The sequence below is a fragment of the Suricata suricatta genome, chromosome 4, assembly GCF_006229205.1.
Source record: "Suricata suricatta isolate VVHF042 chromosome 4, meerkat_22Aug2017_6uvM2_HiC, whole genome shotgun sequence".
In the NCBI taxonomy this organism is placed as follows: Eukaryota; Metazoa; Chordata; class Mammalia; order Carnivora; family Herpestidae; genus Suricata; species Suricata suricatta.
In genome coordinates, this window is record NC_043703.1 from 101,142,406 (window position 1) to 101,168,975 (window position 26,570).

The window sequence follows — 26,570 nt, forward strand, 5'->3', positions numbered from 1 at the left end:
GAGTCTTGCCACTCACTGTCAAGTTCACTGGGTTATGCTTTGCAGAAAATACCCTCCTTTCTTTCAAAATGAAAAATTCTTTGTGCCTTTGGAGTACCAGTTTCTGATTTTTCAAATACTGCCAACATAGGTCAGGTTTCTCATCCTGAAGATCTTGTCTTTTTAGGTTGGTTTTTGACTAGACCAAAAGATCTGAATTCATTTAATGCAGTTAAAGACTCTCTTCTTTTATCTTTCAGTTCACCTTTTTGAGAATATGTTGTATTTTTCAATATGAAACTGGAAGACTGATGAATACAAGACCCACAAAGACAAGGACTTCATTTTGTTCATCTCTGTGTCCTAAGGGCTTAGATTAGAACTTGGCACAGGAGTGGCATATAGTAAAGATTTGTTGAATGAATGTATAAAGGTGAAAACAAAAAAGTATTTTGCCAGCAACCTTAAATATCAGATTCTGATTTCCTTCCAATGAACACAACTTCAAATTCGCCATTAGCTTTTTCGTTTGTTTTGGCTTAAGTTTTCATCTTTGTAGATTATGTTATTACATTTTCACACCATTCTTTCATCTCATTCTTGGTTATGGTATCCTTTCTATCTATTTCTCTGTACTATAAATTTGTGAACTTAGAGGGAACTCCTTGTATGGCCTCTTCAGTATATTTAGGTTCCTTTTTCTTCTTGAATGGCATCATTGGTGGGATACAGAAATTGTTTTCAGAGTCTCTTATGTGTTGACTCTTTCCCTTTTGGTATTTTAGATCCAGAGATTATACTGAACCACTGCAGTCTTCCTTCCTAAAATTCTCTGTACCCTTCTATGGGTGGCATTTTCTTCTCTTATCTTGCATAAATTGACTAGAAGATTATACATGGTTACTTTCTTTTATTGGTCCTAAATACTTCTGCTTGGTGATCCAAACTTCCTTAGTGAAATGGAATCAGTTACCTTTTGGAAGGTGAGAAAGCTGACTGGATCACCAAGGCAAGTAATTTCAGCGTTCTGCTTTTTGCCAAAGATAAGAATTCTAGTAGTTACGGTACAGTTGAAGTTGTACTTTGTAACTATCTTGCTCTGGCCTAGTTTGGTAATCTGTAATCTGACTTGTCCAAGTCTTACTAAAATCCAATTTTAAAGATATCTGTATTTTATACTAATCAAATCCATATGAAGCATTAGTAGTTTTGAGACATAATCCTCTTACCTGCGTCCATTAACGCTAAGCTTCCACCGCATGCAGATGCCATTGAAGACGATCCTATAGAAAGAAAAATACTTGCTTTATAATATACTGATTTTTTAAGTGTTGAAGATTGTTATATTGGTTATTTCCTTGTACATACTCAGTTTTCTTTCCTTCTTTCTTTTTAAAAGCAATTAACACAAGCTCTGCTAATCCACAAAGTACAGAACTACACCATCCAGTATAATAGCTACTAGGTACATGTAGCTACTAAATTTAAATTAATTGAAATGAATTCAGTCCCTCAAACTGCATAGCAGAGATAACTTCCATCATCACGTAAAGTTATATTGGATAGCAATGCTAGAGATTCTAAGAAACCTCCCAGAAAAATCAGCATGCCTCTTTTGTTGCTTAATCAGAAGTCAGTTAAGGATATAGATTCTGGCTCTCTCACTGGACCCTAAGTCACACCCAGTAGAGAACAGAAAGTCTCTAATTTAAATTCAGAGGGTGTTTTTGTTTTTGAAAAATATCTGTGACCATCTGATCTATGTCTGCTATATCTTTGAAATCTCTATCTCTATCTCTATATCTATGTATCTCTAATGACCAGACTTTGCCTGCACCTGGGTACTTAATTTAAATTTGATCTTTTAGCCCAGACTCTCTCTCTATGCTATTTACTTATATTTGTGATACATGATAAATGTCCTCTACCAAATGGATCACTCTCTTGTGGCTCTTTCTTGCTCTAAACTGGCCTTGCTTATGGTTTGTTTCTAAAAATAAACATCCCCAACTGGATCAGTTATAAAAGATAAAGATAAATATAGGTTTTATATTGCTTTTGAAACACCTCATTGGCTCAAATAGAGATTTAGACAGTATATGATTAAACACATTTTTCTTCTGTAACGGACTTGGGCACTGTAGCTATAAGTATAATGTAACATTAATTATGGAAAGTTAAGAACATAAACAGAGAGTTCTGGTCTTTTTGATTAGAAAAAAATTATCTTAATACTATACCATTTGATTCTAGGACTTCAGAAGTGACTCTTATGGTGAAAGGAAAATCTTTGGGGATAACCGGATACAAAGCTTTCTCAGCAAGAGCACCTAAATTAGAAAGAGAAAACAATAAGCATAAATGTAGTTAAGTCTGGGTAAGAATACTATTTAGGTTTACAGATTTGTACTCACCATGCCCAAGTTCTCTTCTATTCACACCAGTGACTTTGCCAATTTCATTAGTTGCATATGGAGGAAACTTAAACAAACAAACAGATACATAAACAACTAACATGGAAAGATATCTAGGCTGTATTACTAAAATAATAACAGAAGTTAGAAAACAGTAGAAACTCATTTTTTAAAACTACATCTATATACAGAGAAAACGTCTGAGTATCTGAAATATACAACAAATTGCTAAAGGTATCTATTTCTAGTGTGTATGTGTACCAGAGTGGGACATGGATGGTTATGGGGACTTACAGCATAAATTTCTATAATGTTTAAATTATTAACAATGACAAAGTATTACATTTTTATAATAAGAAAAATACATACAAGTTTAAAAAAATGCACACTGAGAAAATAGAGATCTTTTCCAGTAAGGGCTTTCTTTTAGTCAGAGGTTACAAACTATTTTATTTGACCAATATAGTACCTCAGAGGAATATGAATTGGGTGCAATCATTTAAAATACAGGGAAATTTCCCATAAAATTTTGGAATTCGTTTCTTTAACAAAATATCTTAATTTAAGGGGTGCCTGGGTGCTCAGTTGGTTAAGTGTCCAACCTTGGCTCGGGTCATGATCTTACGGTTTGTGAGTTCAAATCACACATCAGGCTCTCTGCTGTCAGTTCAAGGTCTGGAGCCTGTTTCAGATTCTGTCTCTCCTTCTCTCTTCCCCTCCACCACTCATGTTCTGTCTCTCTCAATAAATAAACATTAAAATTTTTAAAAATTCTTATTAAAAATTTTTAATTTATTTTGAGAGAGGGAGAGGGAGAGTGTGCAAGTGGGGAAGGGACAGATAGAGAGGGGAGAGAGAGAATCCCAAGCAGGCTCGACTGTCAGTGCAGAGCCCGATGTAGGGCTCAAATTCACAAACTGCAAGACCATGACCTGAGCTGAAATCTAGAGTCGGATGCTTAACTGACTGAGCCACCCAGGTGTCCCTAACAAAGTATTTTTAAATAGAAGTGATGATGATGTATGAATCTGATCAAACCTCTCGATCTACTGTCAATTTTCAGGAGTGCAGTCAATTTTTAGGAAATAGATGGAGAGAGAAAATTATTAGATTGCATCATGCGTGTGTAAACAGCAACATGCAGACTGTGGGGAACTTTACAGGTCAGGTGGCTCTGGGACTTCAACAGATAGACTGAAAAGAAAAGAATGTACTAGAGGAGAAACCTATAGGTTATAAAGAGAAAGAAATTCTAAATTAAAAAAAAATGGACAAGACTATAGTATCTAGGAATGTACACCAGAAATGCAAGGAATTACTATAAAATTTAGGAGAGTAGTTCTTTTTTTTTTTTTTTTAAATTTTTTAAAAAATGTCTTTTATTTATTTTTGAGAGACAGAGAGAGACAGCGCGAGCAGGGGAGGGTCAGAGAGAGAGGGAGACACAGAATCCGAAGCAGGCTCCAGGCTCTGAGACAGCTGTCAGCACAGAGCCTGACGCGGGGCTTGAACCCACGAACCATGAGATCATGACCTGAGCTGAAGTTGGATGCTTAACCGACTGAGCCACCCAGGCGCCCCGGAGAGTAGTTATTTTCAGGGACAGAAGGGTATTGAGACTGGGATGAAAAGCATGGGGGGAGGGGCTTCTGGGGTGACTGGGAACATTCTACTCTCTGATTTGGGTGGTGGTTTATAAGGGTCTCTGCCTTATTAAAACTCATTATGCCATCCTTTTATATGTTTTTCAGTATCTATGTTTCATTTTACAATAAAAAGTTTTTAAAAAATGAAATGATACAGCAGGGGCACCTGGTTGGCTTGGCTGGTTAAGCATCTGACTCTTTTTTTAATTTTTTTTATGTTTATTTATTATTGAGACAGAGGGTAACAGAGCATGAGTGGGAGAGGGGCAGAGAGAGAGCGAGGGAGACACAGATTCCGAAGCAGGCTCCAGGCTCTCAGCTGTCAGCACAGAGCATGACATGAGCTCTGTATCGACAGGGTGGACCCTACTTGGGATTCTCTCCCTCTCTCTCTGCCTCTACCCTGTTTGCTTTCTCTCTCAAAATAAATAAGTAAACTTAAAAATTTTTTAAAATAAAATGAAATGATATAGCAATAACAGTCCATATCCTTTTAATGCCCCCTCCCTCACTTCCTTTCCCGGTAATCAGCTAGGGCTGCCCTTTTTAAGAACTGTCATGTGTATTTAGCGCAGAACAAAGGATATGCTTTACTCAATTATAATTCCTCTCTGGCTTCTGTAGCATCTGGGTATATCCAGAACAGGGTATTTATAAGGGATTGAAATTCTGTGAAAATCTCTAGGTTTCTGGATGTTCTCTAGCAATTACTGTCTACATGAAATGTTCTCTATTAATTATAGGATGCTCAACAAAATTGACATGTTTGGATTCTGGGCAGCCAACAATGGTCACTCAAAAGTGAAGTGACTTGCTACTTTTACAGCAGCCTCCCTGCATATATGCTTCAAATAGTAAAATTAAAATGCTATAGTGTCTGGTCCCTTAGGATTAGTTGTAAATAAAGTCAATCACAAACTCATAATTTCACATAAAGTAATTTAATATTAAATACTGTAGAGTTCTTTTACTATTAATCAACTGAGGAAAAATAAGAACATTTAAATGAACTAAAAGGGAGAAGGTGATTTGTCATTTGAGGTATTTGAAAAGTCCCACTTTTGCCTGACACATGTGAATGGGTATGACTTTTTCTTGACTAAAACAAAGCTGTCTACTATACTTTAACTTTTATGTATGATTCAGAACATGAAATTGTTGACTGAAAACTATAGCTTAGCTCTCTAAATTCCCTTCTGCATGCAAGAAAACAACAGTGCCCAAATCCACCTTAACAGATAATATAAAACTAGCACAGAAAATGTTAATAGAACCAAAGTAGTGGGCATATAAATATTCACTGTATAGTTCTTCCAACTTTGCTATATCCTAGAAATTTCTCATAGTAAAATACTGGGGAAAAAGTTCACCTTACCTCATAGTGCAGCATGAAATTTTTATCTTTTATTCCACTACAAACAAAAAGCATAATATTAAAAACATCATATAGACACAAAAAAAAATAATTCCAAAGAACTTAAGATTTAAGAGTATTTAAATAATAACTAGGTATTAAAGAGTTGGTCTGAAATTGGAAACCAGAAGATTTAGAAGGATGAATGTGAGAGATTTTTTCTGGAACTTATACATGAATTTTACACAGATTTAGGAAAATAATTTTACTTCACATAGAAGCACTTTATTTTTTTAAAATAACTTTTTATGTTTATTTATTATTGATACAGAGAGAAACAGAGCATGAGTGGGGGAGGGGCAGAGAGAGAGGGAGACACAGAATCTGAAGTGGGCTCCACTCTGAGCTGTCAGCACTGAACCCAACACGGGGCTCAAATTCACAAACCGTGAGATTATGACCTGAGCCGAAGTCAGACACTCAACTGACTGAGCCATCCAGGCGCTCTACAAAGAAGCACTTTAATATTTGATTTGAATACTAAAGACAGTAAACATTTATTTTTAAGCATTAGTAACTACTGAGAGAATCTCAAATGTTTAAACACATTAGTTAAATCTCAGAATTATGATCTTTCTCCCAGTCAATCTGTGAAATGAAGATCAATAACTGAAATGATATATGGGAGAGCAATCAGGAGAACAGACATGCAAAGATTTTTTCAGTGTTTGAAATGAGAACTGTTATGACTACATCTAGAACAATGGAGGGAAATAAGGATGAGAAGAAACACTATTCCTGGAAGTAGGAAACCAGATTTATCTTTAACTTAGGAAAAGACTGGCAAACAGACTCTCCTTTTGGTGGGTGTTTAATTACAAAAGACACCTCTCTCTGCTGAAGATTCAGCCCTGGGTGAGGGCTGAATCTGCATAATCATAAGCCACAGTCTCGGGAAAAGAAATCTAAAACCCTCACTCCAGAAGACTAAAGGAACACAGATTTGGCAGAGCTAGAGAAAAAGATATGGATCATTAGCCCAGCACCTGCATTTTACAAGATGAAGAAACCAAAAGCCAGCATGGCTGATTGATGCGTGCCCTCTCTTACACAGGTTACAGATCTAAGACTAGAACATAAAGAAGTGCCCTGGCCAAACCCAGTGAAGCTGTGTTGCTTCCTAGAAGAGAAAGGAATCAAGGTGAAAAAGGGCAGGGCAACCAAACTGGGGCTCAGCTGGGAATTCAAAATACAAAGTTTAAAAGCTTCCCCCCAAAGGATTATGATTACAATGAACAATCTCATACACACAGCTGCATTGTCAATTTTATCAGAAAACTGAAAAACAATTAGCAATGCTATCCTGAAAATACTGGGTATTATCTTCATCAGTTGGGCAGTAGGAAGAGTGAGGCAGACTGTGTGGTCCTCTGAGACCCTTATGAAGGGAAAGGGAAACAACCCTGTTAGGCACTGAGGAAAGAAAAGAACTGTGGCTCTGAGTCCCAGGACTGATGCAGCAATGCTGGTGAGGAGTATAACACAGATTCTCATCATCTAAAATTGACCAACAAGATTTTACTGCTGGCATTTTAGGAACAGAGGAGGAGAGCCAAGTATTTCTGAACACAAATTCCATGTGGCTTGGGATTAGGTAAGGCTTTTTTACTTATCAACAGCCTCCAGATTCTTTTTAGTAACTGGGACTCTTGCTTATTTGTTCTCTGGTTTCTAGTAGAAAAACCTATCCATATCTGTCCTGAGAAATGGTTCTAGAGGCAGAGAATAAAACATACCCATGTTAAAAATACCTTAAAATCACTATTATTTAAAATAAATAAAGTACAGATAGATAGGCTTAAAAAAGTAATAATGAGGGGAGCGTGGGTGGCTCGGTTAAGCGTCCAACTCCTGATTTTGGCTCAGGTTATGATCTCAGTGCTGTGAGATTGAGCTCCATGTTATGCTCTATGCTGGGTGGGGAACCTGCTTAAGACTCTCTCTCTCTCTCTCTCTCTCTCTCTCTCTGACCCTCCCCTACTTGCACTCGCTCTCAAAAAATAAAAAATAAAAAATAGTAATGAATAATATACTGAGTTTCAATTATATGCTGTATAACTTTAAAACATATCAAACGTATGTTTTAGAACATACCAACATACTTTATAACTTACCAAAAAACTTCACTTACTTTATGGCTGTTATAATTCGGTCTGACTTCATACTGGATTCTAATGAATCAAATGTAACAGTACAAAGCACCTAAAATAATAAGAAAAAAAAAGCTGTCAGGCTTTAATTTACTAACAACAAGATGGAAACAAAGTATTTGAAGAACCCAATTAGCTATTAAAGAAATGGGACAAATAAATTCTATACAAAACTTGTCATGCTACTTAACATAGTAAATATATATTCATTTTATAAGTATTAGAGTTATGTGTAAATCTCAATAATCCAAAGGTCTAACATCACAGACAACATATGTAAAGCATTGTACTAAAAATGCTGGGGGAGGACAGGAAGAAGAAGGTTTATTTGACCATAAAGGAAGCCTCAATAAAGGTCTAGCCTATAAAACTGCCTACTTAAAAAAAATATAAACTCATTTAGAGGCACACAATGTAACCCAAACTCTACAGCACATCATTCACAACATCCAGCATACAACATACAAAATATAGGAAATGGGACCCATTCTCAAGAGAAAGACAATGAAGAGAAACTGCCCCAAGCTAAGTCAGATGTGGGATTAATAGATAAGGATCTTCAGTATCGCTTATAATTATACTTAAGGATATAAAAAAGAACCAATGGAAATTTTAAAACTGAAAGACACATTATCTTACAATGCAAAGGAGATGACAAGAGTCAATGAACATGAAGAGGGATTAATAAAAATTGCCAAATCTAGAGAACAAAGAAGAAGGGGTGTAGGACTATTTCAAAAGTAATAACATATGTATTTATAATCCCAAAAGGAGAAGTAAGAGAAATTAAGGTAGAAAAATACTTGAAGAAATTATAGCTGAAATCCCTAAAGTTTCATTAATGATACAAATTTACAGGTCCAAACTCAGAAAATCCTTAGTATTATAAATACAAACAAAACTACACTTTTCATAGTTATATTGTTGAAAACCAAGACAAAAAGAAAATCTGGAAAGCACTGAGACGAAGATAATAGGACAATGATTTGAATGCATCTTGACTTTGTATTAGGAAAATAACCCCAAACAATCAGTGGAAAATTTTTTCAGTGCTAAAAGAAAAAAGCATCAACTCAGAATTGATACCTTGCAAACATATTATCTGTATGTAAAGGCAAAATAAAGACATCTATTTGTTGCCAGAAGACCCACAGGACAATAGCAAAGGAAGTCTTGTCACATTGAAGGTAAACAATACTAGATGGAAACTTGGATCTTCAGGAAGAAATATGAAGCATCAGAAATTAATACTGTATTTTCTATAGTCACCATTAATAATGCAAAGGTATAGCTAAAAAGCAAAGAGATATTAAAATGGAATTCTAAAAAAATACGCAATTAATCCAAAAAGAAGGCACAAAGAATAGAAAAATGAAAAACAGAGGGAGCAAACAAAAGCAAATAAAATGACAGGCTAAATTCAATCAAATTGGTAATTAAAATTGAACATTAATGTACTAAACACTCCAGTTAAAAGGCTCACATTGCCAAAATAGCTAACAAAATTATGCAGGATATCTTGAATTATTTTTAAAATTTTATTAAAAGGCATAAAAGAAATCCTGAAGCAAGAGTGAGACTACTTATTGCCAAGACTGTGATTTAAACTGTAAAAATATAATTTCTCTGTCAGCACAATACCAATTTAAATCTAAGAAAGACTTTTTTCCAGAATGTAATTTAATACTAAAATTCGGATGAATGAACAAATGCACCAGAATAGCTAAAACAATTTTGAAGGGCAGAGGAGAATAAAAAGGGAGGATTTGCTCAGTGCCTGGGTGGCTCAGTAGGCTAAGTGTCCGACTTTAGCTCAGGTCATGATCTCGCAGTTTGTGGGTTCAAGCCCTGTGTCAGGTTCTATGCTGAGAGCCTGCTTCAGATTTTGTGTCTCCCTCTCTCTGCCACTCCCCTGCTCTCTCTCTTGAAAATAAACATTAGAAAAAAAATTTAAAAAAATAAAAAGGGAGGATTTGCTCCTCATATATTAAGACAAACTCTCAAACCATAATAACTAAAACAGTTTGACACTGCCCAAGGAAAGTCACAGAACGGAAGTCAATATAGTTAAAATATGTACTTATAAACTTGAATATAATATCAACATTACAACTCAATGGGAAAAATGAATTATTAGTAAATGTCCTGTAAAAATTGCTTACTGTGGAGGTTTCCACTTCACACCATACGTAAGAGTAAACTCCGAGATAGACTAATGGTCTAAATTGATAGCTACAACCAGAAAGTTAATAGAAAAGTTTAGTGCACAATTTTGTGACTCTGGGGGTAAGGAAAGATTTCTTAAATAAGACTTTAAAAACATAAATGACAAAATTGAAAAAGGAAAGGATTATCTACATCAAAACTAAAGATTTCAGGTTCACTCTTCTACATCAAAACTAAAGATTTCAAGTTCACTCTTCACAAGCAAAGTTAAAAGGCTCATGACAAAGAGAGAATATATATATACAAATTCTGGTTACTAAAGAGGATTAATATAACATATAAGAAATCACTAGAAAATAGGAAGAAAAAAATAAACCACAGTAAAAAAAAAATAATGGAAAAACAAACTGGCCAAAGGATATGAATAGATAATTCACAAAAAAGCAACCCTGAACCAGAACCAGCATGTGCAGCCCCTCAGGGTATGTTTATATAGTGACCTCACGGACTGGCTATTTATATAAGAGATTCTTCGCCTCACAGGAAAATACAAATGAAAGCAAGGACATACCACTTTGTACCGATTAGATTGGCAAAATTAAAGTAGTGATTAAGATAAGAAAAGGGAGGAGGTATAAAGCAAATACCTTACACAAAACAATGGGTACACCTATATGTTAAATATAAGACAATGGGTGCCTATGTAAGGGAAAAGAATAGGAAAACAAATGAGGGCCTTGAATAGACCAAAAAATGACAATATGCCAAAACTGAAGAGCATGAGTGACTCAATTCTGTGCATGAAAATTAAAAGTATGATAAAGATACCAGATAATTCTAGAAACTGCAAACCAATTTACAATGACAAAAGCACATCAACAGTTGCCTGAGGAAAGGAAGGGGAACAAGAAGAAGGGATTACAGAGAGGCAGGAGGAAACTTTGCAGGGGTAATAAGTTCGTTATCTTGACTTTGGGGAAGGTTTCCCAGTCGTATACACTTGAAAACCTATTAAACATACACTTTAAATATGTGTAGTTTCGTGTATGGCAATTATACCTCAAAATCCATTAAAAAATTTTTAAAAGTCAGGTATTAACACATTCCATAAGTTAAAAATCCATAGTGTCAACATAATGTACTTCTATTATATCTAATTAAGCAATCCTAGGTCAGCAAATAATTGTAGGTTTTCACATATATTACCTGTGTTTGTCCCCTCTGAAATAATGCTGATCCATGAAGAATTTTAAACATATCTACCTCACAATTTATATTCCTAAGTGAAGTCAAATCTCGACCATCACACCTACAGTAATAAAGGAATAAGTATGTAAATCAGTATTCAAAATCATAAATATCACCTATTATCTCTTTATTTCTACTACAGAGTTCTCAATCCCAATTCTGTCATATCACCTATGAAACTTTAAGAACTTAAAAACAAAGAGTTCATTGAACAAGTTGCCACTTTCAAGGCAACTTATAGACACAGCACATACTTCATTCAGTTCCATCAAAAAAGGATATGTTGGGGCACCTAGGTGACTCAGTCAGTTAAACGTCCTCTTGATCTTGGCTTAGGTCATGATCTCATAGTTCATGAGTTCGAGCCCTGTTTTGGGCTCTGTGCTCAGAGTGCGCGGCCTGCTTAGGATTCTCTCTCTCTCTCTGCCCCCCTTCCCTGCGCACACTCTCTCTCAAAATAAATAAATAAAACTTAAAAAAAAGGATATATTTACCTTTTGTATTCATTCAAAATAATACTTCTAAAAACTTCCTTTGCAACAACATTGAAGGCTTCTATTATTTCGTATGTATCAGCCTCTGGAAACTTTTCTATAGAAGAAAGACAAATCAAAACAAAGGTTTTCTCTTTTTGGAAGATAAGATTTCTCTTCAATTCATAGAATCGAATCAGTTAACTTTGGGAGTAAAGCAAGGGGGAGGTGAAGTTGAACATTTTGTCTTCAGGCAGACAAAGTAGATGAATCAAATGTTCTGAAGTAGGAGAGAACAAGTATTATTCCTTAAATGTACTGTATATGAGAACTCAGTTTGCTTTCTAGATGAACAATAGTGCTTTGTAATTAGCTCGCTATTACATTACTAATGAATCCAGCCATATTATGAAAAGGTCTAAGTGACACTGTTTAGTAATCACTTTCACTGTTTTACCTCAAGAACTCGTATCAGTCTACAAGGAGAAATAACTTTCTTTATACGTTACAAATCCCTACTGGTTGTCTTTTTAGATAACATATATCATTTAGATAACAAATTCTTTCATGACCTATGTACTATATATATATTTTAATGTCTTTAATCTTTGAAACCATTTATGAGGCATATTCTATTATTATCAACATTCTAAAGAAGAAAAATCAGGCTTAAAGAAGTAAATTGTCTAAGATCACATAGGTAGTGACTGACACAGCTGTTACCTGAGTACACGTCTGTCTGCCTAGGCTTATGTTTTTAAATGTTAAGCTACTTTACTTTATCAAATGATTCATGTCAGATCTTAGGCACTGTTCTTTAGAGCATCTGGTTTCTTAATTATAACTTTAGCCAGAACTAAGAAATGGAGAGAGAGAGAGAGAGAGAGAGAGAGAGAGAGAGAGAGAGATTAAAAACTGTACCTTCATCAGGCAAGAATAATTTTATATTACACTTTAATATGAACTTTTATGTTTTAACTGACTTACAGTTAGAAAATAGTGAGAAAATATTTAAAATATTATCCTATGAACTCAAAATATCCTCAAGATATTCTACTATATATAAGCACAAAATCATTTTTCTGTTTAAATAAAGCAACAGGTGTTATACAGCTCAATTTTAACAAATAGGATGAAACATAATGACAAAAGACCATACATTTTCAATGGCAATTATAGGCAATGGCCTTAGTACCAAATGCTAACAGCAAGAGTTATGATAGGAGAGAGGACATTTATTTATTAGCAAAAAAATTAACAACAACTATATGTCATGCTTGGTATACACTCAGTTTGCAATTGATATTAGTATAATAAAATTCTTTACTTAATAATTTCTAGAGAGCTAAATTCCCTAAAATATAAATTTTAAAATATACAATTCTACTTATTAATAATAGCATTAGTTAACATTTTTCAAACACTTGGTATGTGGCAGGCACAAATGCAAATGATTTCCCTATTTAATCCCTATAAACCAGATATTATCAGTATTACAATTTCAGACTAAAAAGTCAAGAATTTTAAAGAATATTTTTCAGATTTTCAAATGACAAGATACAAAGTTTCCTATTGTAGACAGGATGCAGAAAAGACTGGGAATATTTCACATTCAACGTTTACTGGTGCGTACTCTGTATCAGGTGCAGTGCTGACCACAGTCACAGAAGTTAATTTAACAGTAACCTTGGGATACAGCATTATCCTAAGTTGAAAGTAAGTTTAAAGTAAGTTTAAGTATCTTGAACATAAAACTAAGCAACAATGAGAATAACTGATTTTTTGAAGTCTTAGAGTAAACTGAAATTTAAAAAACTTATTTCCAGGGTCCCTGGGTGGCTCAGTAGGTTAAGCTTCCAACTTCGGCTCAGGTCATCTCACTGCTCACGGGTTCAAGCCCCGTGTTGAGCTCTGTGCTGATAGCTCAGAGCCTGGAGCCTGCTTTGGATTGTGTCTCCCTCTCTCTCTGCCCCTCCCCAACTCAGGCGCCCACGCTCTCTCTCTCTCTCAAAAATGAATAAATGTTAAAAAATAAAAATAAAAAAATAAAAACTTCTTTCCTTTAAATATTTTCTTAAAACAAAACAAAATTTACCTTTTAATTGTTCCTCTGTATCTAATCGTATCTTGTTAATAGCTTCATCTCTGGAAATCTAAAAGAAAGAAGAAGTTCAGTATACATGGCAATATTTAACATTTCTATTTTTAAATTATTATACAATTAACACATTGCCATAGTACTCAGATTTTTCTACTGATAATATTCTTCAAAAGATTAAGGTGGTTATTGATTTACAGGAACTATTACCTGTTTAATTCATTCAAATTATTTATACACTTCCTAAAACTTGTATTAATTAACGAAAGGAGAAAGGAGAAGCAAAGAGCTACACTTCTATTTACTTAGTTTACTGTTTAGAGATTTCTCATAAAAAGAGGACTAACATTCATAAATAAGACTTGTGAATTATAACAAAAAAGAATTCCCAGAACAATATATAAGACAAATTTCAGGTATACCTACTTTATCATGTTCATAATCAGTAAAAACTGCGTAGAGTCTTTCCATGGCGAGTCTATTTTAAACACAAAATAAATGTCAGTATAAAAATACTTAGAAACATGAGGCAGTGTCTATTATAAACAAAATTAAAATATATAATAGTAAGCCAAAATATTTAATAAGCATTTCATAAAGAATCTTAAAATATATGTCTTAAAATATAATTATTCTTTAACACAACTAATCTGTTCACTGTTTATAATACGATACACAAATTTCTCCCCACTTGTCAGGGAAATCACTCACACATGGTACAATGTCCTCCCTTCTTAATTGTTCAATTTATTTCAACCTAGATTTTTTTCTTACTTACAAAGTCTCTCTTCCCAAATACTCTTTTTTAACTTACTGCTTTTTTCTATTCTATCTACTTTGGCTGTTCTTGTAGCCAAATATTAATTAATTTTGGAAATTATTTGGAAATATTAGTTTTTCAATTTATTTGAAGTAAAATAAAATACTTTTTCGGGTGATTTCATTCATATTTACTGAGTGCCTGCCTATGTGCTGGCACTGCTGTAAGCACTGGGCATAAAGAGATGGTCATACTTTTTTTTATACTTGATTTCTTTTTAAGAACTTCAACAGTTTCTTTAAATAAATATCCTATGCTTTCTTTTTCCTTGTTTGACACATAGGGCTATGTGGATTATATGAATCTTAACCAATAAGTTCCCTCCCCCTTTCATTTGGGATTCAAGCTTAGGCCCTTGATGAGGGAAGTGGGTTTATCCTTTTGAAGGTATTATACTGATATTTATGGCACTCTTTTTTTAATTTCTTTTTTTTTAATGTTTTATTTATTTTTGATACAGAGAGAGACAGAGCATGAGAGGGGGAGGGTCAGAGAGAAAAGGAGACACAGAACCAGAAGCAGGCTCCAGGCTCTGAGCTAGCTGTCAGCACAGAGCCTGATGCGAGGCTTGAACCCACGAACGTGAGATCTGACCTGAGCCAAAGTCAGAGGCTTAACTGACTGAGCCACCCAGGCGCCCCATGGCACTCTTAATTGGGGGCGGGGCGGGTAGAGAGCGAGCAAGTTGGGGAGAGGGGAAGAAGGAGAGAGAATCTTAAGCAAAGCGTGGAGCCCGACACAGGGCTCAATACCACAACCCTGGGATCACGACCTGAGCTGAAATCAACAGTCAGACATTCAACTGACTAAGGCACTCAGGTGCCCCTGGCACTCACTTTTAAAATAGAAGGGTACCATGTTAGTAATGCACAGACAACGCTTCCATGGGAAGTTTTTTTCTGAGGAAATTAAATCTGAGAACAATTTCAAGTTTTCTTTTGTACAGATATTCTTACTTATGAGTGTGTTCCACAATCTCTGGTGGAGGGGTGAATAACTTCTGAGGTGTCCTCTTGGTAACACCAATTTCTTTTACCAACTGCTGGATGCCCTGAATTATTTGTTGGGTATATTTTACCCCCACTTTAATAGCATGGCAAAAGTCCTGTTGTAAAATGTTCTCTGCAGAGGCTTCCATCATAACTATTTAAATGGAAAAAAAAAAGATTACCATTGAACCTTTTACCAGTATAGCACTTTCAAGCACACGACATAACATATATACTACCGATCAATTTTGTTTATTAATGGTATATATACTTTTTAAATACTTTCTCTTAAAATCAACATACTTCCAAAATGTAAACAACAGCTGACGAATAAAGAAAACTTAATATTTGAAGTTACATTTACATTTTTCTTTAATAAGGGATTTCTCATAACAAATGAAACAAAATAAGCTATGCATACTTATCTTTTAAATAAGTTGAGCCATTATTCAAATACCCTAAAATTCCATTTTTTAAAGTATACAGCTGCATTTATTTTTAATATATAGTTAACATGAAATTTAAAAACAACAGCATAGTAGGTATCCAATAAATGTTTCCTGTTTAATTTGACCTCCTACTTAATTTTGTCATTGTCACATTGTCTAATGTTTGCACAGGTGAGGGGAAATCTTTTGTAGTGATACTGTTTCACATAAGCCAACTAGAGGACAGTAGCTACTACCATAAAAAGGCAGCTTATGGTTTTGTAATAGTAAACCTCCTGTGTAAAGCAGGGGAACCCCAAGCAGTGCTTCTAGCATGGAATCTAGCTAAAATCTGCTTTTTAGCTTTGGCTGTGGTTTCTGCTAGGCTGACAGACTCTGTCTGGCCTGCTTGTGTGTCACTCATGGCACTTCTGGATTTGTACTAAGTCAAAGATTATATAATGCATAGATATGATAGTTAACATCATATCTAGTATGTTGAACTGTTACATCATGTCATTAAGGTCACTGGTACAATCCAGAATGAAAAAAAAAATCTTATGTGCTCTGTATGTTAGAATTCCATCAGTCAATTGAAGCAGACCTGTGAAACTAAAACATTAAAAACCTAACATTTGTATCATCTGAAACCTGGAAAGAGAGGCTAAAGATGGCAGGCTGAAAAGTGCTGGAAAAATAATAGCTGATAAGCCCCCAGATTTGCCAGAGACATACCTACAGATTCAAGAAGCTGAGTAAACCCTATGTAGGGTAACCCAAAGAAAGACATATCATAATTAAACTTCTGAAAATCAAACACAAAAAAATCTTGAAACCAGCCAGAGAAAAACACTTTACCCATATGAGAAAAGCAATTCAAATAACTGTGGACTTATCATTAGAAACCATGGAGGCCAGGGGCGCCTGGGTGGCTCAGTTGGTTGGGTGACCAACCTCAGCTCAGGTCATGCTCTCATGGTTTGTGGGTTTAAGCCCTACATAGGGCTCAGTGATGACAGCTTGGAGCCTGCTTCAAATTCTGTGTCTCCGTCTCTGCCCCTCTCCTGCTTGTGCTCTTTCTCTCTCTCTCTCTCAAAAATAATAATACTAAAAAAGAAACCATGGAGGCCAAAAGGAAGTGGTATAATATTTTTTAGATGCTGAAAGAAAAGAACTGTCAATCAAAATCCTATACCCAGTGAAAATACTTAAGGAATAAAGTAACAAAGGAATACATATTTAGGAATGAACTGAAACTTTCAGATGAAGGAGAACTAAGAAAATCTGACACTGGCAGACCTACCCTAAAGGAATGGCTCATAGAAGTTGTCTAAACAGGAACAATAAAGAAACCTAGGAATATCAGTACCTGCTAAGCAAAAATGTAGGTAAATACAATACACTTTCTCCTTTTGAGTTTTCTAAATTATGTTTGATGGCTGAAGCAAAAGTAAAATTATAAAATGGGCTGTTGTGGTTCTAAATGTAGAGGAATATTAAAACAATTATATTACAAATGGGGGAGGGTAAGGCAAGGTAAAGTTTCAATACTTCACGAGTTATGAAGCAGCTTTTCTGACGCCATGACACTGAGATGGTTATATTCCTCCGTACTCCCATGACATCCTCTCTCACTTTTCACAGATTAAATGGAGCTGCAGATTTTTTTAAAACATGTATTTATTTTTGAGAGACAGAGAGAGAGCATGAGCAGGGAAAGGCCAGAGAGAGAGGGAGATACAGAATCTGAAGCAGGCTCCAGGTTCTGAGCTAGCTGTCAGCACAGAGCCTGATGTGGGGGCTCGAACCCACAAACCATGAGATCATGACCTGAGCCAAAGTCGGACACTTACCTGACTGAGCCACCCAGGTGCCCATGAACTGAAGATTTTAAAATGTATTTGACAAATGTAAATTATACAGCTCAATAAATTCATTTAAGAGACTATTAAAGGAAGAATATAGTAAAAAAATTAATATTCCTCAAACTTTGTTTTCACTAAACTTCAAAGTAATTCATTAAAAAAATACTTGATAAGAAAATTCCTTATAGTTTTATATCTATAGACCTATGCTGTCCAATGTAGCAGTTACTAGCTCCATATGATTATCTGCATTTGAATAAATTATATAAAATTTGAAACCTAGTTCCTTAGCCATTCTAGCCACATTTCAGATACTCAATTGCCACATACTGAGATATAAAACATTTACTTCATTGTAGAGTTCTACTGGACAGCAGTGCCACACAGAGCCTATAAGTATACACAAAAATGCTTGCTCTACTACTTTTAAATGTTTTCAGTAGTTGAAGATTAAAGATTTTTGAGGTTAATTGAAAACTATGAATTTTAGATATAAATTTCTTCTTAAAAATTGTTACTAGTATATTTTTTCCTAAATTATATCCTAGCACACACAGAAAGATGAGTGATATTAAGTGTACCAGTTGAAAGCAAGCAGAATGTATAGAATGATGGCTACTGAAGTCATCGGCTGCTAACAGCACAAAAGAATTATTCTTCCTCTATAAGGTCATGCTTTAAAGATTTGGATTACTAAATTTTTAAATAATGGAATGGCAGTAATTAATCACTTTTCTTTATTTTTGTATACCAGAAGTTCCATGACTTGGGCCCAGTATTAATTAACTTTAACACATGAACATGAAGTAAAATGTGTATTTGGCACACTGTTATCAAAGTAGAGAACTGGCTGAATATCTTCATGGAGAAAATGATGGACGCTGGTAATTTCTGAAGCCAGTCTCTTTAGAGGTTGCTTCTGAATCACTCTCAGTCTCCTTCTAGTTACTCAAGATAACTTTCTGATGGTTTATGCAGTCTCTAGACTGCAAGACAGCAATCCATCTGGAGAGCAAGAGGTAAGAAGAACAAGTAGAGGTTGCCTCTGAGGTTTCTACAGCATGCTATAGATGCAATAAAGATGCCCAGTTCATTTCTTCAACATCTACATAAAATCAGTGGAGTTCCAAGTCTAAAGTAGGTAAAGGCTATACATATATGACTATTTTGAAGCAAGTTTATTTCTGTGTCTGAATGATAACAGCAGGTATGACTAGGCTGCCTACTAGGTACTAGATATTATGTCAGGCACTTTACAAATCCTGACTCTAATCTTCACAACAACCCTATAAAAAAGCCAAATCAATTTACTAAATGAAACTAAGTAACACTATAACTTTAAGCAAAAGTTTCAGATGCAGACCAAGTTACATTTAGACAGTAAACTAACACTTTGCTCAAGGCCCCTTCTGAAATGCTCAAATATTTAAGGACCCTGTGTTATTCATGGCTTCCCCAAATCTTTGCAACATTCTCTCTACATTGTGAGAGTTCCCTACAGTATGAATCTCATCACCTTCTGGAGGTAGAATCCAAAACTATTTTTTTGCTTCCCCTATAGACAAGGATGCAGTCATGTGTTACGGTTCTGCCTAGTGTGCTACAAGTGAAAACTGCTATGTGGGGAATCTAGGAAAGCTCCTTGAAAGGGAAGGTGGCTTCTCTTACTCAGCTGGCATACACCTTTTTGTTATTCTCCTCCTTTCTCTTCCTGCTGCCTATAAATCAGATAAGTTGGTCAGTGCTCCAGTAGCCAGTTCATACGCATGAAGATGCACACCTTGCATGATAGCAGAGCAGAAAACTGGAAGGAATCTAGATTTCTTAAGATATCATGGAGCCACTATAACTGTCCTGAACCCACTCATTATTTATTTTACCAACACAATCCCTAACTAATATGTAGATAACATCCAACTCCTATTATATGTGTTTATCTAACATATAGTACTAGATTCCATCTCCATTACTGACTAGTATTCCAAAAGAAGCTGGAAATGAGGTGTTTCACATGTTAATTGTACAAAAAAGTACTAAAAGCTCAACAGTTTACATATCATCAAAATATTCCCACATCAGAAGATCTCATGTCAAAAAGTCCCAGATATCAAATATCACACAATAGAATAAACTGATATGAGACCTTAATTAATTTGTCCAAGGTCACACAGTTAACTGTGTGCAGCTGCTGGCTTTCAAGTACAGGTTATTTTGACTGTGGAAGCCAATTCTCCATCAACAGAATGAGGCCAATTTTCATTCATACAATTTTGACATTTTTGTTACAAGGAGCGAGGGTAACCTATGGCCAGTGCATTTCTTCTTTATTAGTTTTCCACCTACTGGAAATAGATCACCTCTTTCTCAGTGGACAGTAAACAGGTTTTGAATGATCAATTAGCTACATTAACATATTTAAACTAATAAAACAATTTAATAACAGATTTAGTAATTTAATTTTTAGACTAGTGTATTAGTCTAAAAATAATTACCAGAATTATCTTGATAAATAAAACTTTTTGTACATTTTCAATTAAACTTGTATAACATTCTAGAATTTTAGGTATTGTTTGATACATAGCAAAAGCACTACCACAACAGGGCAGCAATAAAACAGAACATAAATCTTTATGGCTAACTGACATGACACACATACACAAAAGAATATAAATGCATTTTTAAGGAGCCAGAATTTATAAGTAAAATCCAGAATAAATGTAGTACTTAAATTACTCACCAATTTGACTTTTTGGTGCTCCAGCAACCACTAAATTTAAAGTACTGGAAGACATTTCTTTCCGTGTTGGATTAACAACACACTCTCCATCAATCATTCCTACTCGCACTGCCCCTAAAATATATCAAAATACAGGCGGTTTTGTAATAAAACCTCAGTTTTCAAGATATTATTTCAGTGATAGCTTCAATCCCTATCTTTAATTGTGACTACAATAAAATCCGTATTTCTACCATGGTATTTAAGGCCCACAGAAGAGCTTACCCCACCTGACCTTCTGGCCTCACTGGAACACTCTGAGTTCCTCAAATATACTATTTCTTCCATACCTCTGAGATTATATTGATGCTCTTTTCTTGGGCTTGACTGTACTTTCTCTAAGGCAAATGCTTACCATCTGATCCTACTAAGGTTCAGCTTTAACGGTGAGTACTCTGAAAAGCCCTCCTTGACAACCTAACTTCGCAAGATTAAACCCACCCTTTTCTATCATTTTCTTACCATTTTTACTATACCTATATAGTACGGTTTATAAATAACTGTTTTCCCTACTTACACTGAATGCAATAATTGTGCATATTCCTTCAGTTCTTAGCTTAGTATGTGGCATTTAGGATATTAAAAAATTATTTACGTGATGAGCCATTTTTATATTGCATGAATACCACTTATAAGACTCACTAAGTTACAAACATGTGTTTTATCCTGAAAGACTATGTATGCTAACAATTTCCTATTCCCCTGCAAAAAGTCCTTAAACATAGGAGGTAACTAAGAAGTCAAAGTACCTAAGAACATAGAAGTCATATAACCTATTGCTATCAGAAACAAAACTCAGGGCAAGGATGAAAATATCTCAAAAAGCTAAAAGGAGTCTTAGGAAGATCATCTAACTAGGGGCACCTGGGTGGCTCAATCGGTTAAATCTGACTTCTGCTCAGGTCATGATCTCATGCCTGCGTTGGGCTCTGTGCTGACAGTTCAGTGCCTGGAGCCTGCTTCAGATTCTGTGTCTCTCTCCCTCCCCGCCTCTTAACTGGTCACACTCTGTGTCTCTTAAAATGAAGAAAAGTTAAAAAAAAAAAAAAAAAAAAAAAAGGAAGTCATCTAACTAAACTCCCTGAGAGATAACAAATCAGAGGCAATAATCTATACCCTTTGCTATAGCATGCTCACTAGTATTTCCTGAAAAAATCATGTTTCTCATTTTCAAATCCGAACTTACCAATTGGTCCATTCCAAGGAATATCTGATAATGAGAGGGCTACAGAAGCTTAAACAAACAAAAAAAGAAAATAAGAACTGAAATAAAAATTTTCATACCTTTAAGAAAGTGATAATTTTAATCTCAATTTTTAAACTTACCACCATTAATTGCTAGAACATCAGGTTCATTAACACCATCTACTGCTAACAGATTACAAAGTACCTGGTATCAAGGAAAAAATTTAAAGCATTTAAAAAAAAAACTACTTGATTAGGAGGATTATCATTTTTGTTAATATCTTGGACTAAAATAAAGATCACTATGTGATAGTCAAACTCTTATTTCTGGCTATCATTTAACTACATGCTTGACTATGGCAAATTACTTAAGCCTTAGAAGTTTCCTTTTATTTAAAAGGGAAAGATAGTAGCACCATCCTAAAAGATATTCTGAAAATTAAAGGAAATATTATTTGTAAAGCATTTACAATCCTGGGCATGTTGAAAATATTCAGTAAATGTTAACTATTTCCATTACATAAAAATATTATTTTCTGTTAACAAGCATAAACAAAACAAACGAGTGAATTACTTTACACTGCAATAATATGCCTATGTCATATACTTAAGAAAACAACTTAAAAAGAGAGAAAACTTCTTGAGGCATATTTGCAAAGCATATTTATTTTTGTCAAATAAATGTTAAAGTAAATCGATCATTTTTCTGAAAGAGAATAATATTCACAAAATATTAAAATATAATGAAGTAGAAGTTAAGAGGACCCAATAAAAATAGGTAGTAAAGACTAGTTGTATTGACTATCCTAGCCTCTGACACTAATCTGACTTACAGGTCCCAGCCTGATCTGTCCCCACTCTTCTCAGTAGCTATAAACTTTCTCTCCAAACCCTGTTTCCTTCGTTAGGGCTTTTGTGCTTCCCATCCCATTGCTCAGAATGCTTTTTCCACACTCCTAGGTTGGCTAACTCCTACTCATAATTCGGTAGCAACTCAAATTGACATTGAATAAATATTAATTTTTAAAATTATTAGTATGTTTTTAAAAAAACAATGTAAAATAGCAGCATCACAAAAAATTCTTATTTTGTTCTCTAATGTTTAGCCTAAGTAGTAGTATAGAGATTCATTACATAATTTTTAATTAATCTGGAAACAAACCTAAAGCAGAATCTACCTGTGTATCATAAAAGTAGCCAGCTGGAAAGAGAGGTCTAATTGAACGATCTGCCAAAAGAAAAAGAAGAGAAACTAAATAGTACCAACAAAAGTTGCTTTATAATTCAACCTTTTCCCCCATTAAACACCAGACTGAAAAATAATATAGCTAGCTGTTCCATATGTTAAAAAAAAATTTTCTTGGACTGATTTACTGAGAGGGTCATGGAATAATGTCAGTGCTTCAATTAATCTATACCATGCCTTAATGACAAAGAACTAGCAGGACTGGAGCACCAAGTCTAAAATTGGGGAGCAACTTTTCATTCTGGTTCCAAAGGTATCAGTCATATATATATATATACACACACACACACACACACACATATATATGTGTGTGTATATATATATATATATATACACACATACATATATATATATAAAAGCAGAGGAAAAGGGACTTAAGGCCAGCAGCAGACCAAAAGAAAATCTTTCCTTGGTATTTTGTGTCTGAAGAATGCACGTACATATACACATGTACATGCTCTGCATGTATAGTTCTGTTGTAGAAGAGCTATAAACTCAAATGATCCCATGATATTTAAGGAGGTCAAAGATTTGAAAGATTACAGGCACATTTCAGGAGTTGATGAATACAGTGCTTTCAGGAATTACTATGCTGAATATGAAAATGAAAAATAGCGCAGTAGAGGCATAGAATTTATATTGTCAACAGAGATTCATTCATTTCGTCAACCTATATTTATTGAATGCCTATTTTGTGCTAGGTATGCTGAGTATACTAATTTATTGAATGCCTATTTTGTGCCAGGTATACTAGTATACAGGTATACTAAGTACCTAGGATTCAACAGTAAATAAACAAAATTTTCTTTCATGGAGCCCACACTGAGTGAGGGGACACAGAAAGTAAATAATTCCAGGCAGTGTTACTGTAATGGAAGAAAACTGAAGGGAACTATAGAATGTAGATGGAAGAAATGCTAACACAGGCACATCAGAGAGAGTTAATGTCTCTATATTAATATCTTACCTATTACTCGACTTGTAAGAATTTCCTTATCAGAAGATCCAATCTCTCTTCTAAGATAGTTTGTGGGAATTCTACCTGCTGCAGCAGCCTTCTGTCTGTAGTCAACCTGAAGTAGAAATGGAAAAAAAAATGAAGTTCATTTGACTCCTTTTTATGGCAACTATTCCCCAAGAACCACTATTCAGATACTAATTCCCCTGAGGTTGCTAACAATATGATCCAGATTAAGAACGGAGAATATTTACTTTTAGTGTTTTGTATCTCTTTGGGAAGGGAAACCTGATAGAAATATTTCAGTAAATTAATTTTTAAAAAGCCCTCCACTTAGCAGTGAGAGGGCTATGTAGCCTCACTACTTCCCACAGTGGCTTATTCTGTTAAATCAAAGATTCCCTTTTTTGTATTAACCCTGTTAAATAAAATTTCATTCCCATTTTCATAACAGAAGGAAGCCATAAACTCCTAAAGAACTCTTTACTCTTCACCAAACATATTTGTAGAGTCATACTGAAGGGAAACCTATGAAAGCAATGACTTCATTGCTATTCATCATCGAAGTATTAATGCACTTCACTGTTCTTGTCAACCTGGACATACTAAAGTATGCCTATTACTAATATGAGAATTGGTTATAAAGCAATCAGTCTGAATTCTTTTAATGACTCAGTATTGAACAACTATGGAAAATCCTTTACTGTGCAGTTTACATTGTGCACTCACTAGACACTAAACAAAAATATTACAAATTCTACATTTCTGCCATATTACTGTTCAGATAGATCAGCAAATACTTACCACCAAAGGCATGAACTGGGAAGGTGAAGGTTTTGTTTTACTGACCGCTGTGACCATCACTGCAGTGTCACCTGACTTAAACATAAACAACAACACTGGCAAATTCCTTAAATATAGGACGTTAACAAATAAGTAGCAACTGAATGAATCCTTACTCTAGTTCAAGAGAACTGTTATTCCATGACACAATGATAATGAAAATAATTAATCACAACTAGTCCAACCTTGATCCCTTCTATAAGATCATGATCTGTTTTAGAATAGTCACTGATTTGCAAAAGCAATAGAACTAAAAGGAGAAAAGGCTTATTGATAGCTTAATTACATCCAATCATATTTTCTACTTTTTATGAAGAAAGTTAGACTATACATAAAGACTTCTCAATTATTACTATTAAAAGAAAAAAGTAAAATCACATTTCTAGAAAAGCATTACAGGATTTATTAATAGAATAAAACAGAACACTAAGGTTAGAACAAATCTTAAAGGTCATTTAATACACCCAGCCCTCTGACCCCCTGCTTCTCTGGAACGGCTCTGAAACGAGAAGTGGTCTGCCTTGCAGTGACCTCCAGCACCACAATTCTAAGGAGTTACATGACGTTGTAAAGATAGTCAGTACCAGTCTCCATAACCATTTTTAAGATGAAAATTTTAAAAATCTGGACTTTTTACCTGTACTACAGCAGAGCCATCTGCAAATCTGGCCAGTTTTCCAGAGGATATTTCTAGCTTTCTGTTTAAAAATAAAAATTCAATACAAAAGGACTTAGGTCATCAGTTCAAATTCCAGCTTAGTATAAAATAATCTAAGATTTCTAATAGAAGAACCAAGCCTCACAGGCTCCCACCCAGCAAAAAACAAACAAAAAAAAGATAGAATTCACAATCATTATCAAAAGTAGTAGGGGAATTTAAAAGCTGCTTAAGGAAAATCATAGAAACCAAGGCACAAAAATAATCTGAATGAAAGATAAAGTATTTTGGGGGTGCAGAATCTAACTGTGTTCCTAAATGTTAATTCCTGTTTAAAACCTTTGTCTTATTGATAAAAGTAGACTCTTAACACACAAACTGAATCATTTCCCCATGTACAATCCTTTATTTTATTAAAGTTTTTTAATGTTTATTTATTTTTGAGAGAGAGCAAGAGAGAGCGAGCGAGCATGAACAGGGCAGGAGCAGAGAGGGAGGGAGACAGAATCCGAAACAGGCTCCAGACACAGGGCTTGGACTCATGAACCACTAAAGTCGGATGCTTAATCGACTGAGCCACCCAGGTGTCCCTACAATCCTTTAAAATATCTTCCAATGCTTTCAGGACAAAATATATTTCCTAAATACTGCCTACAAAGACCTTCATGTTTGATTATGGTGCCAAGACAAGTCAATGGGGGGGGGGGGTGGAGAATAACCTTTTCAACAGATGGCACTGGGACAACTGGATATCTATATGCAAACAAATTAATAAACTGGACCCCTTTCCTCATACTACATTAAAAATGAACTCAGAGTATAGACCTAAATGTAAAAATCAAAACTATAAAATTCTTAGGAAAACACATTGGAGCTAACTCGGATTAGCCAACATCTTCTTATATATGACATCAAAAGCACAAGTGACAAAAGAAAAAAAAGATAAATAGAACTTATCAAAATTAAAAACATTCATGTTTCAAAGGATATTAAGAAAGTGAAAGAAAATCCACAGAATAAAGGACAGTATTTACAAAGTGTATATCTGGTAAGGGACTTGTACCTAGAATATGTAACAAATTCTTACAACTCAATACAGAGACCAGCAACATAATTTTAAAATTGCAAAGGATTTGAATACAAATCTATTCAAAGAAAATCTACTAATAGCCAGTATATAAATGAAAATATGCTCAACAGTGTAAGCCACCAGA

General features: G+C 34.7%; 1 protein-coding gene across 3 annotated transcripts in view; it reads right to left on the bottom strand.

Annotated features, from left to right (window-relative positions):
- PNPT1 (polyribonucleotide nucleotidyltransferase 1) overlaps positions 1 to 26,570 on the bottom strand; it is a 44,482-nt gene that overhangs the window by 11,451 nt on the left and 6,461 nt on the right. For 2 of the 3 annotated variants that reach the window (XM_029937393.1, XM_029937391.1), the window contains exons 2-18: positions 25,336 to 25,396; positions 24,660 to 24,734; positions 23,865 to 23,970; positions 22,830 to 22,879; positions 21,793 to 21,856; positions 21,653 to 21,700; positions 20,428 to 20,541; positions 15,365 to 15,551; positions 14,015 to 14,066; positions 13,586 to 13,643; positions 11,512 to 11,608; positions 10,976 to 11,078; positions 7,585 to 7,655; positions 5,415 to 5,451; positions 2,394 to 2,460; positions 2,220 to 2,309; positions 1,209 to 1,262 (exon numbers count right to left, since the gene is read on the bottom strand). In XM_029937393.1, the coding sequence (XP_029793253.1) occupies positions 1,209 to 1,262; positions 2,220 to 2,309; positions 2,394 to 2,460; positions 5,415 to 5,451; positions 7,585 to 7,655; positions 10,976 to 11,078; positions 11,512 to 11,608; positions 13,586 to 13,643; positions 14,015 to 14,066; positions 15,365 to 15,551; positions 20,428 to 20,541; positions 21,653 to 21,700; positions 21,793 to 21,856; positions 22,830 to 22,879; positions 23,865 to 23,970; positions 24,660 to 24,734; positions 25,336 to 25,396 (1,334 nt within the window). The remainder of the gene's footprint in view (positions 1 to 1,208; positions 1,263 to 2,219; positions 2,310 to 2,393; positions 2,461 to 5,414; positions 5,452 to 7,584; positions 7,656 to 10,975; positions 11,079 to 11,511; positions 11,609 to 13,585; positions 13,644 to 14,014; positions 14,067 to 15,364; positions 15,552 to 20,427; positions 20,542 to 21,652; positions 21,701 to 21,792; positions 21,857 to 22,829; positions 22,880 to 23,864; positions 23,971 to 24,659; positions 24,735 to 25,335; positions 25,397 to 26,570) is intronic. The other variant, XM_029937394.1, reaches the window with a different exon arrangement.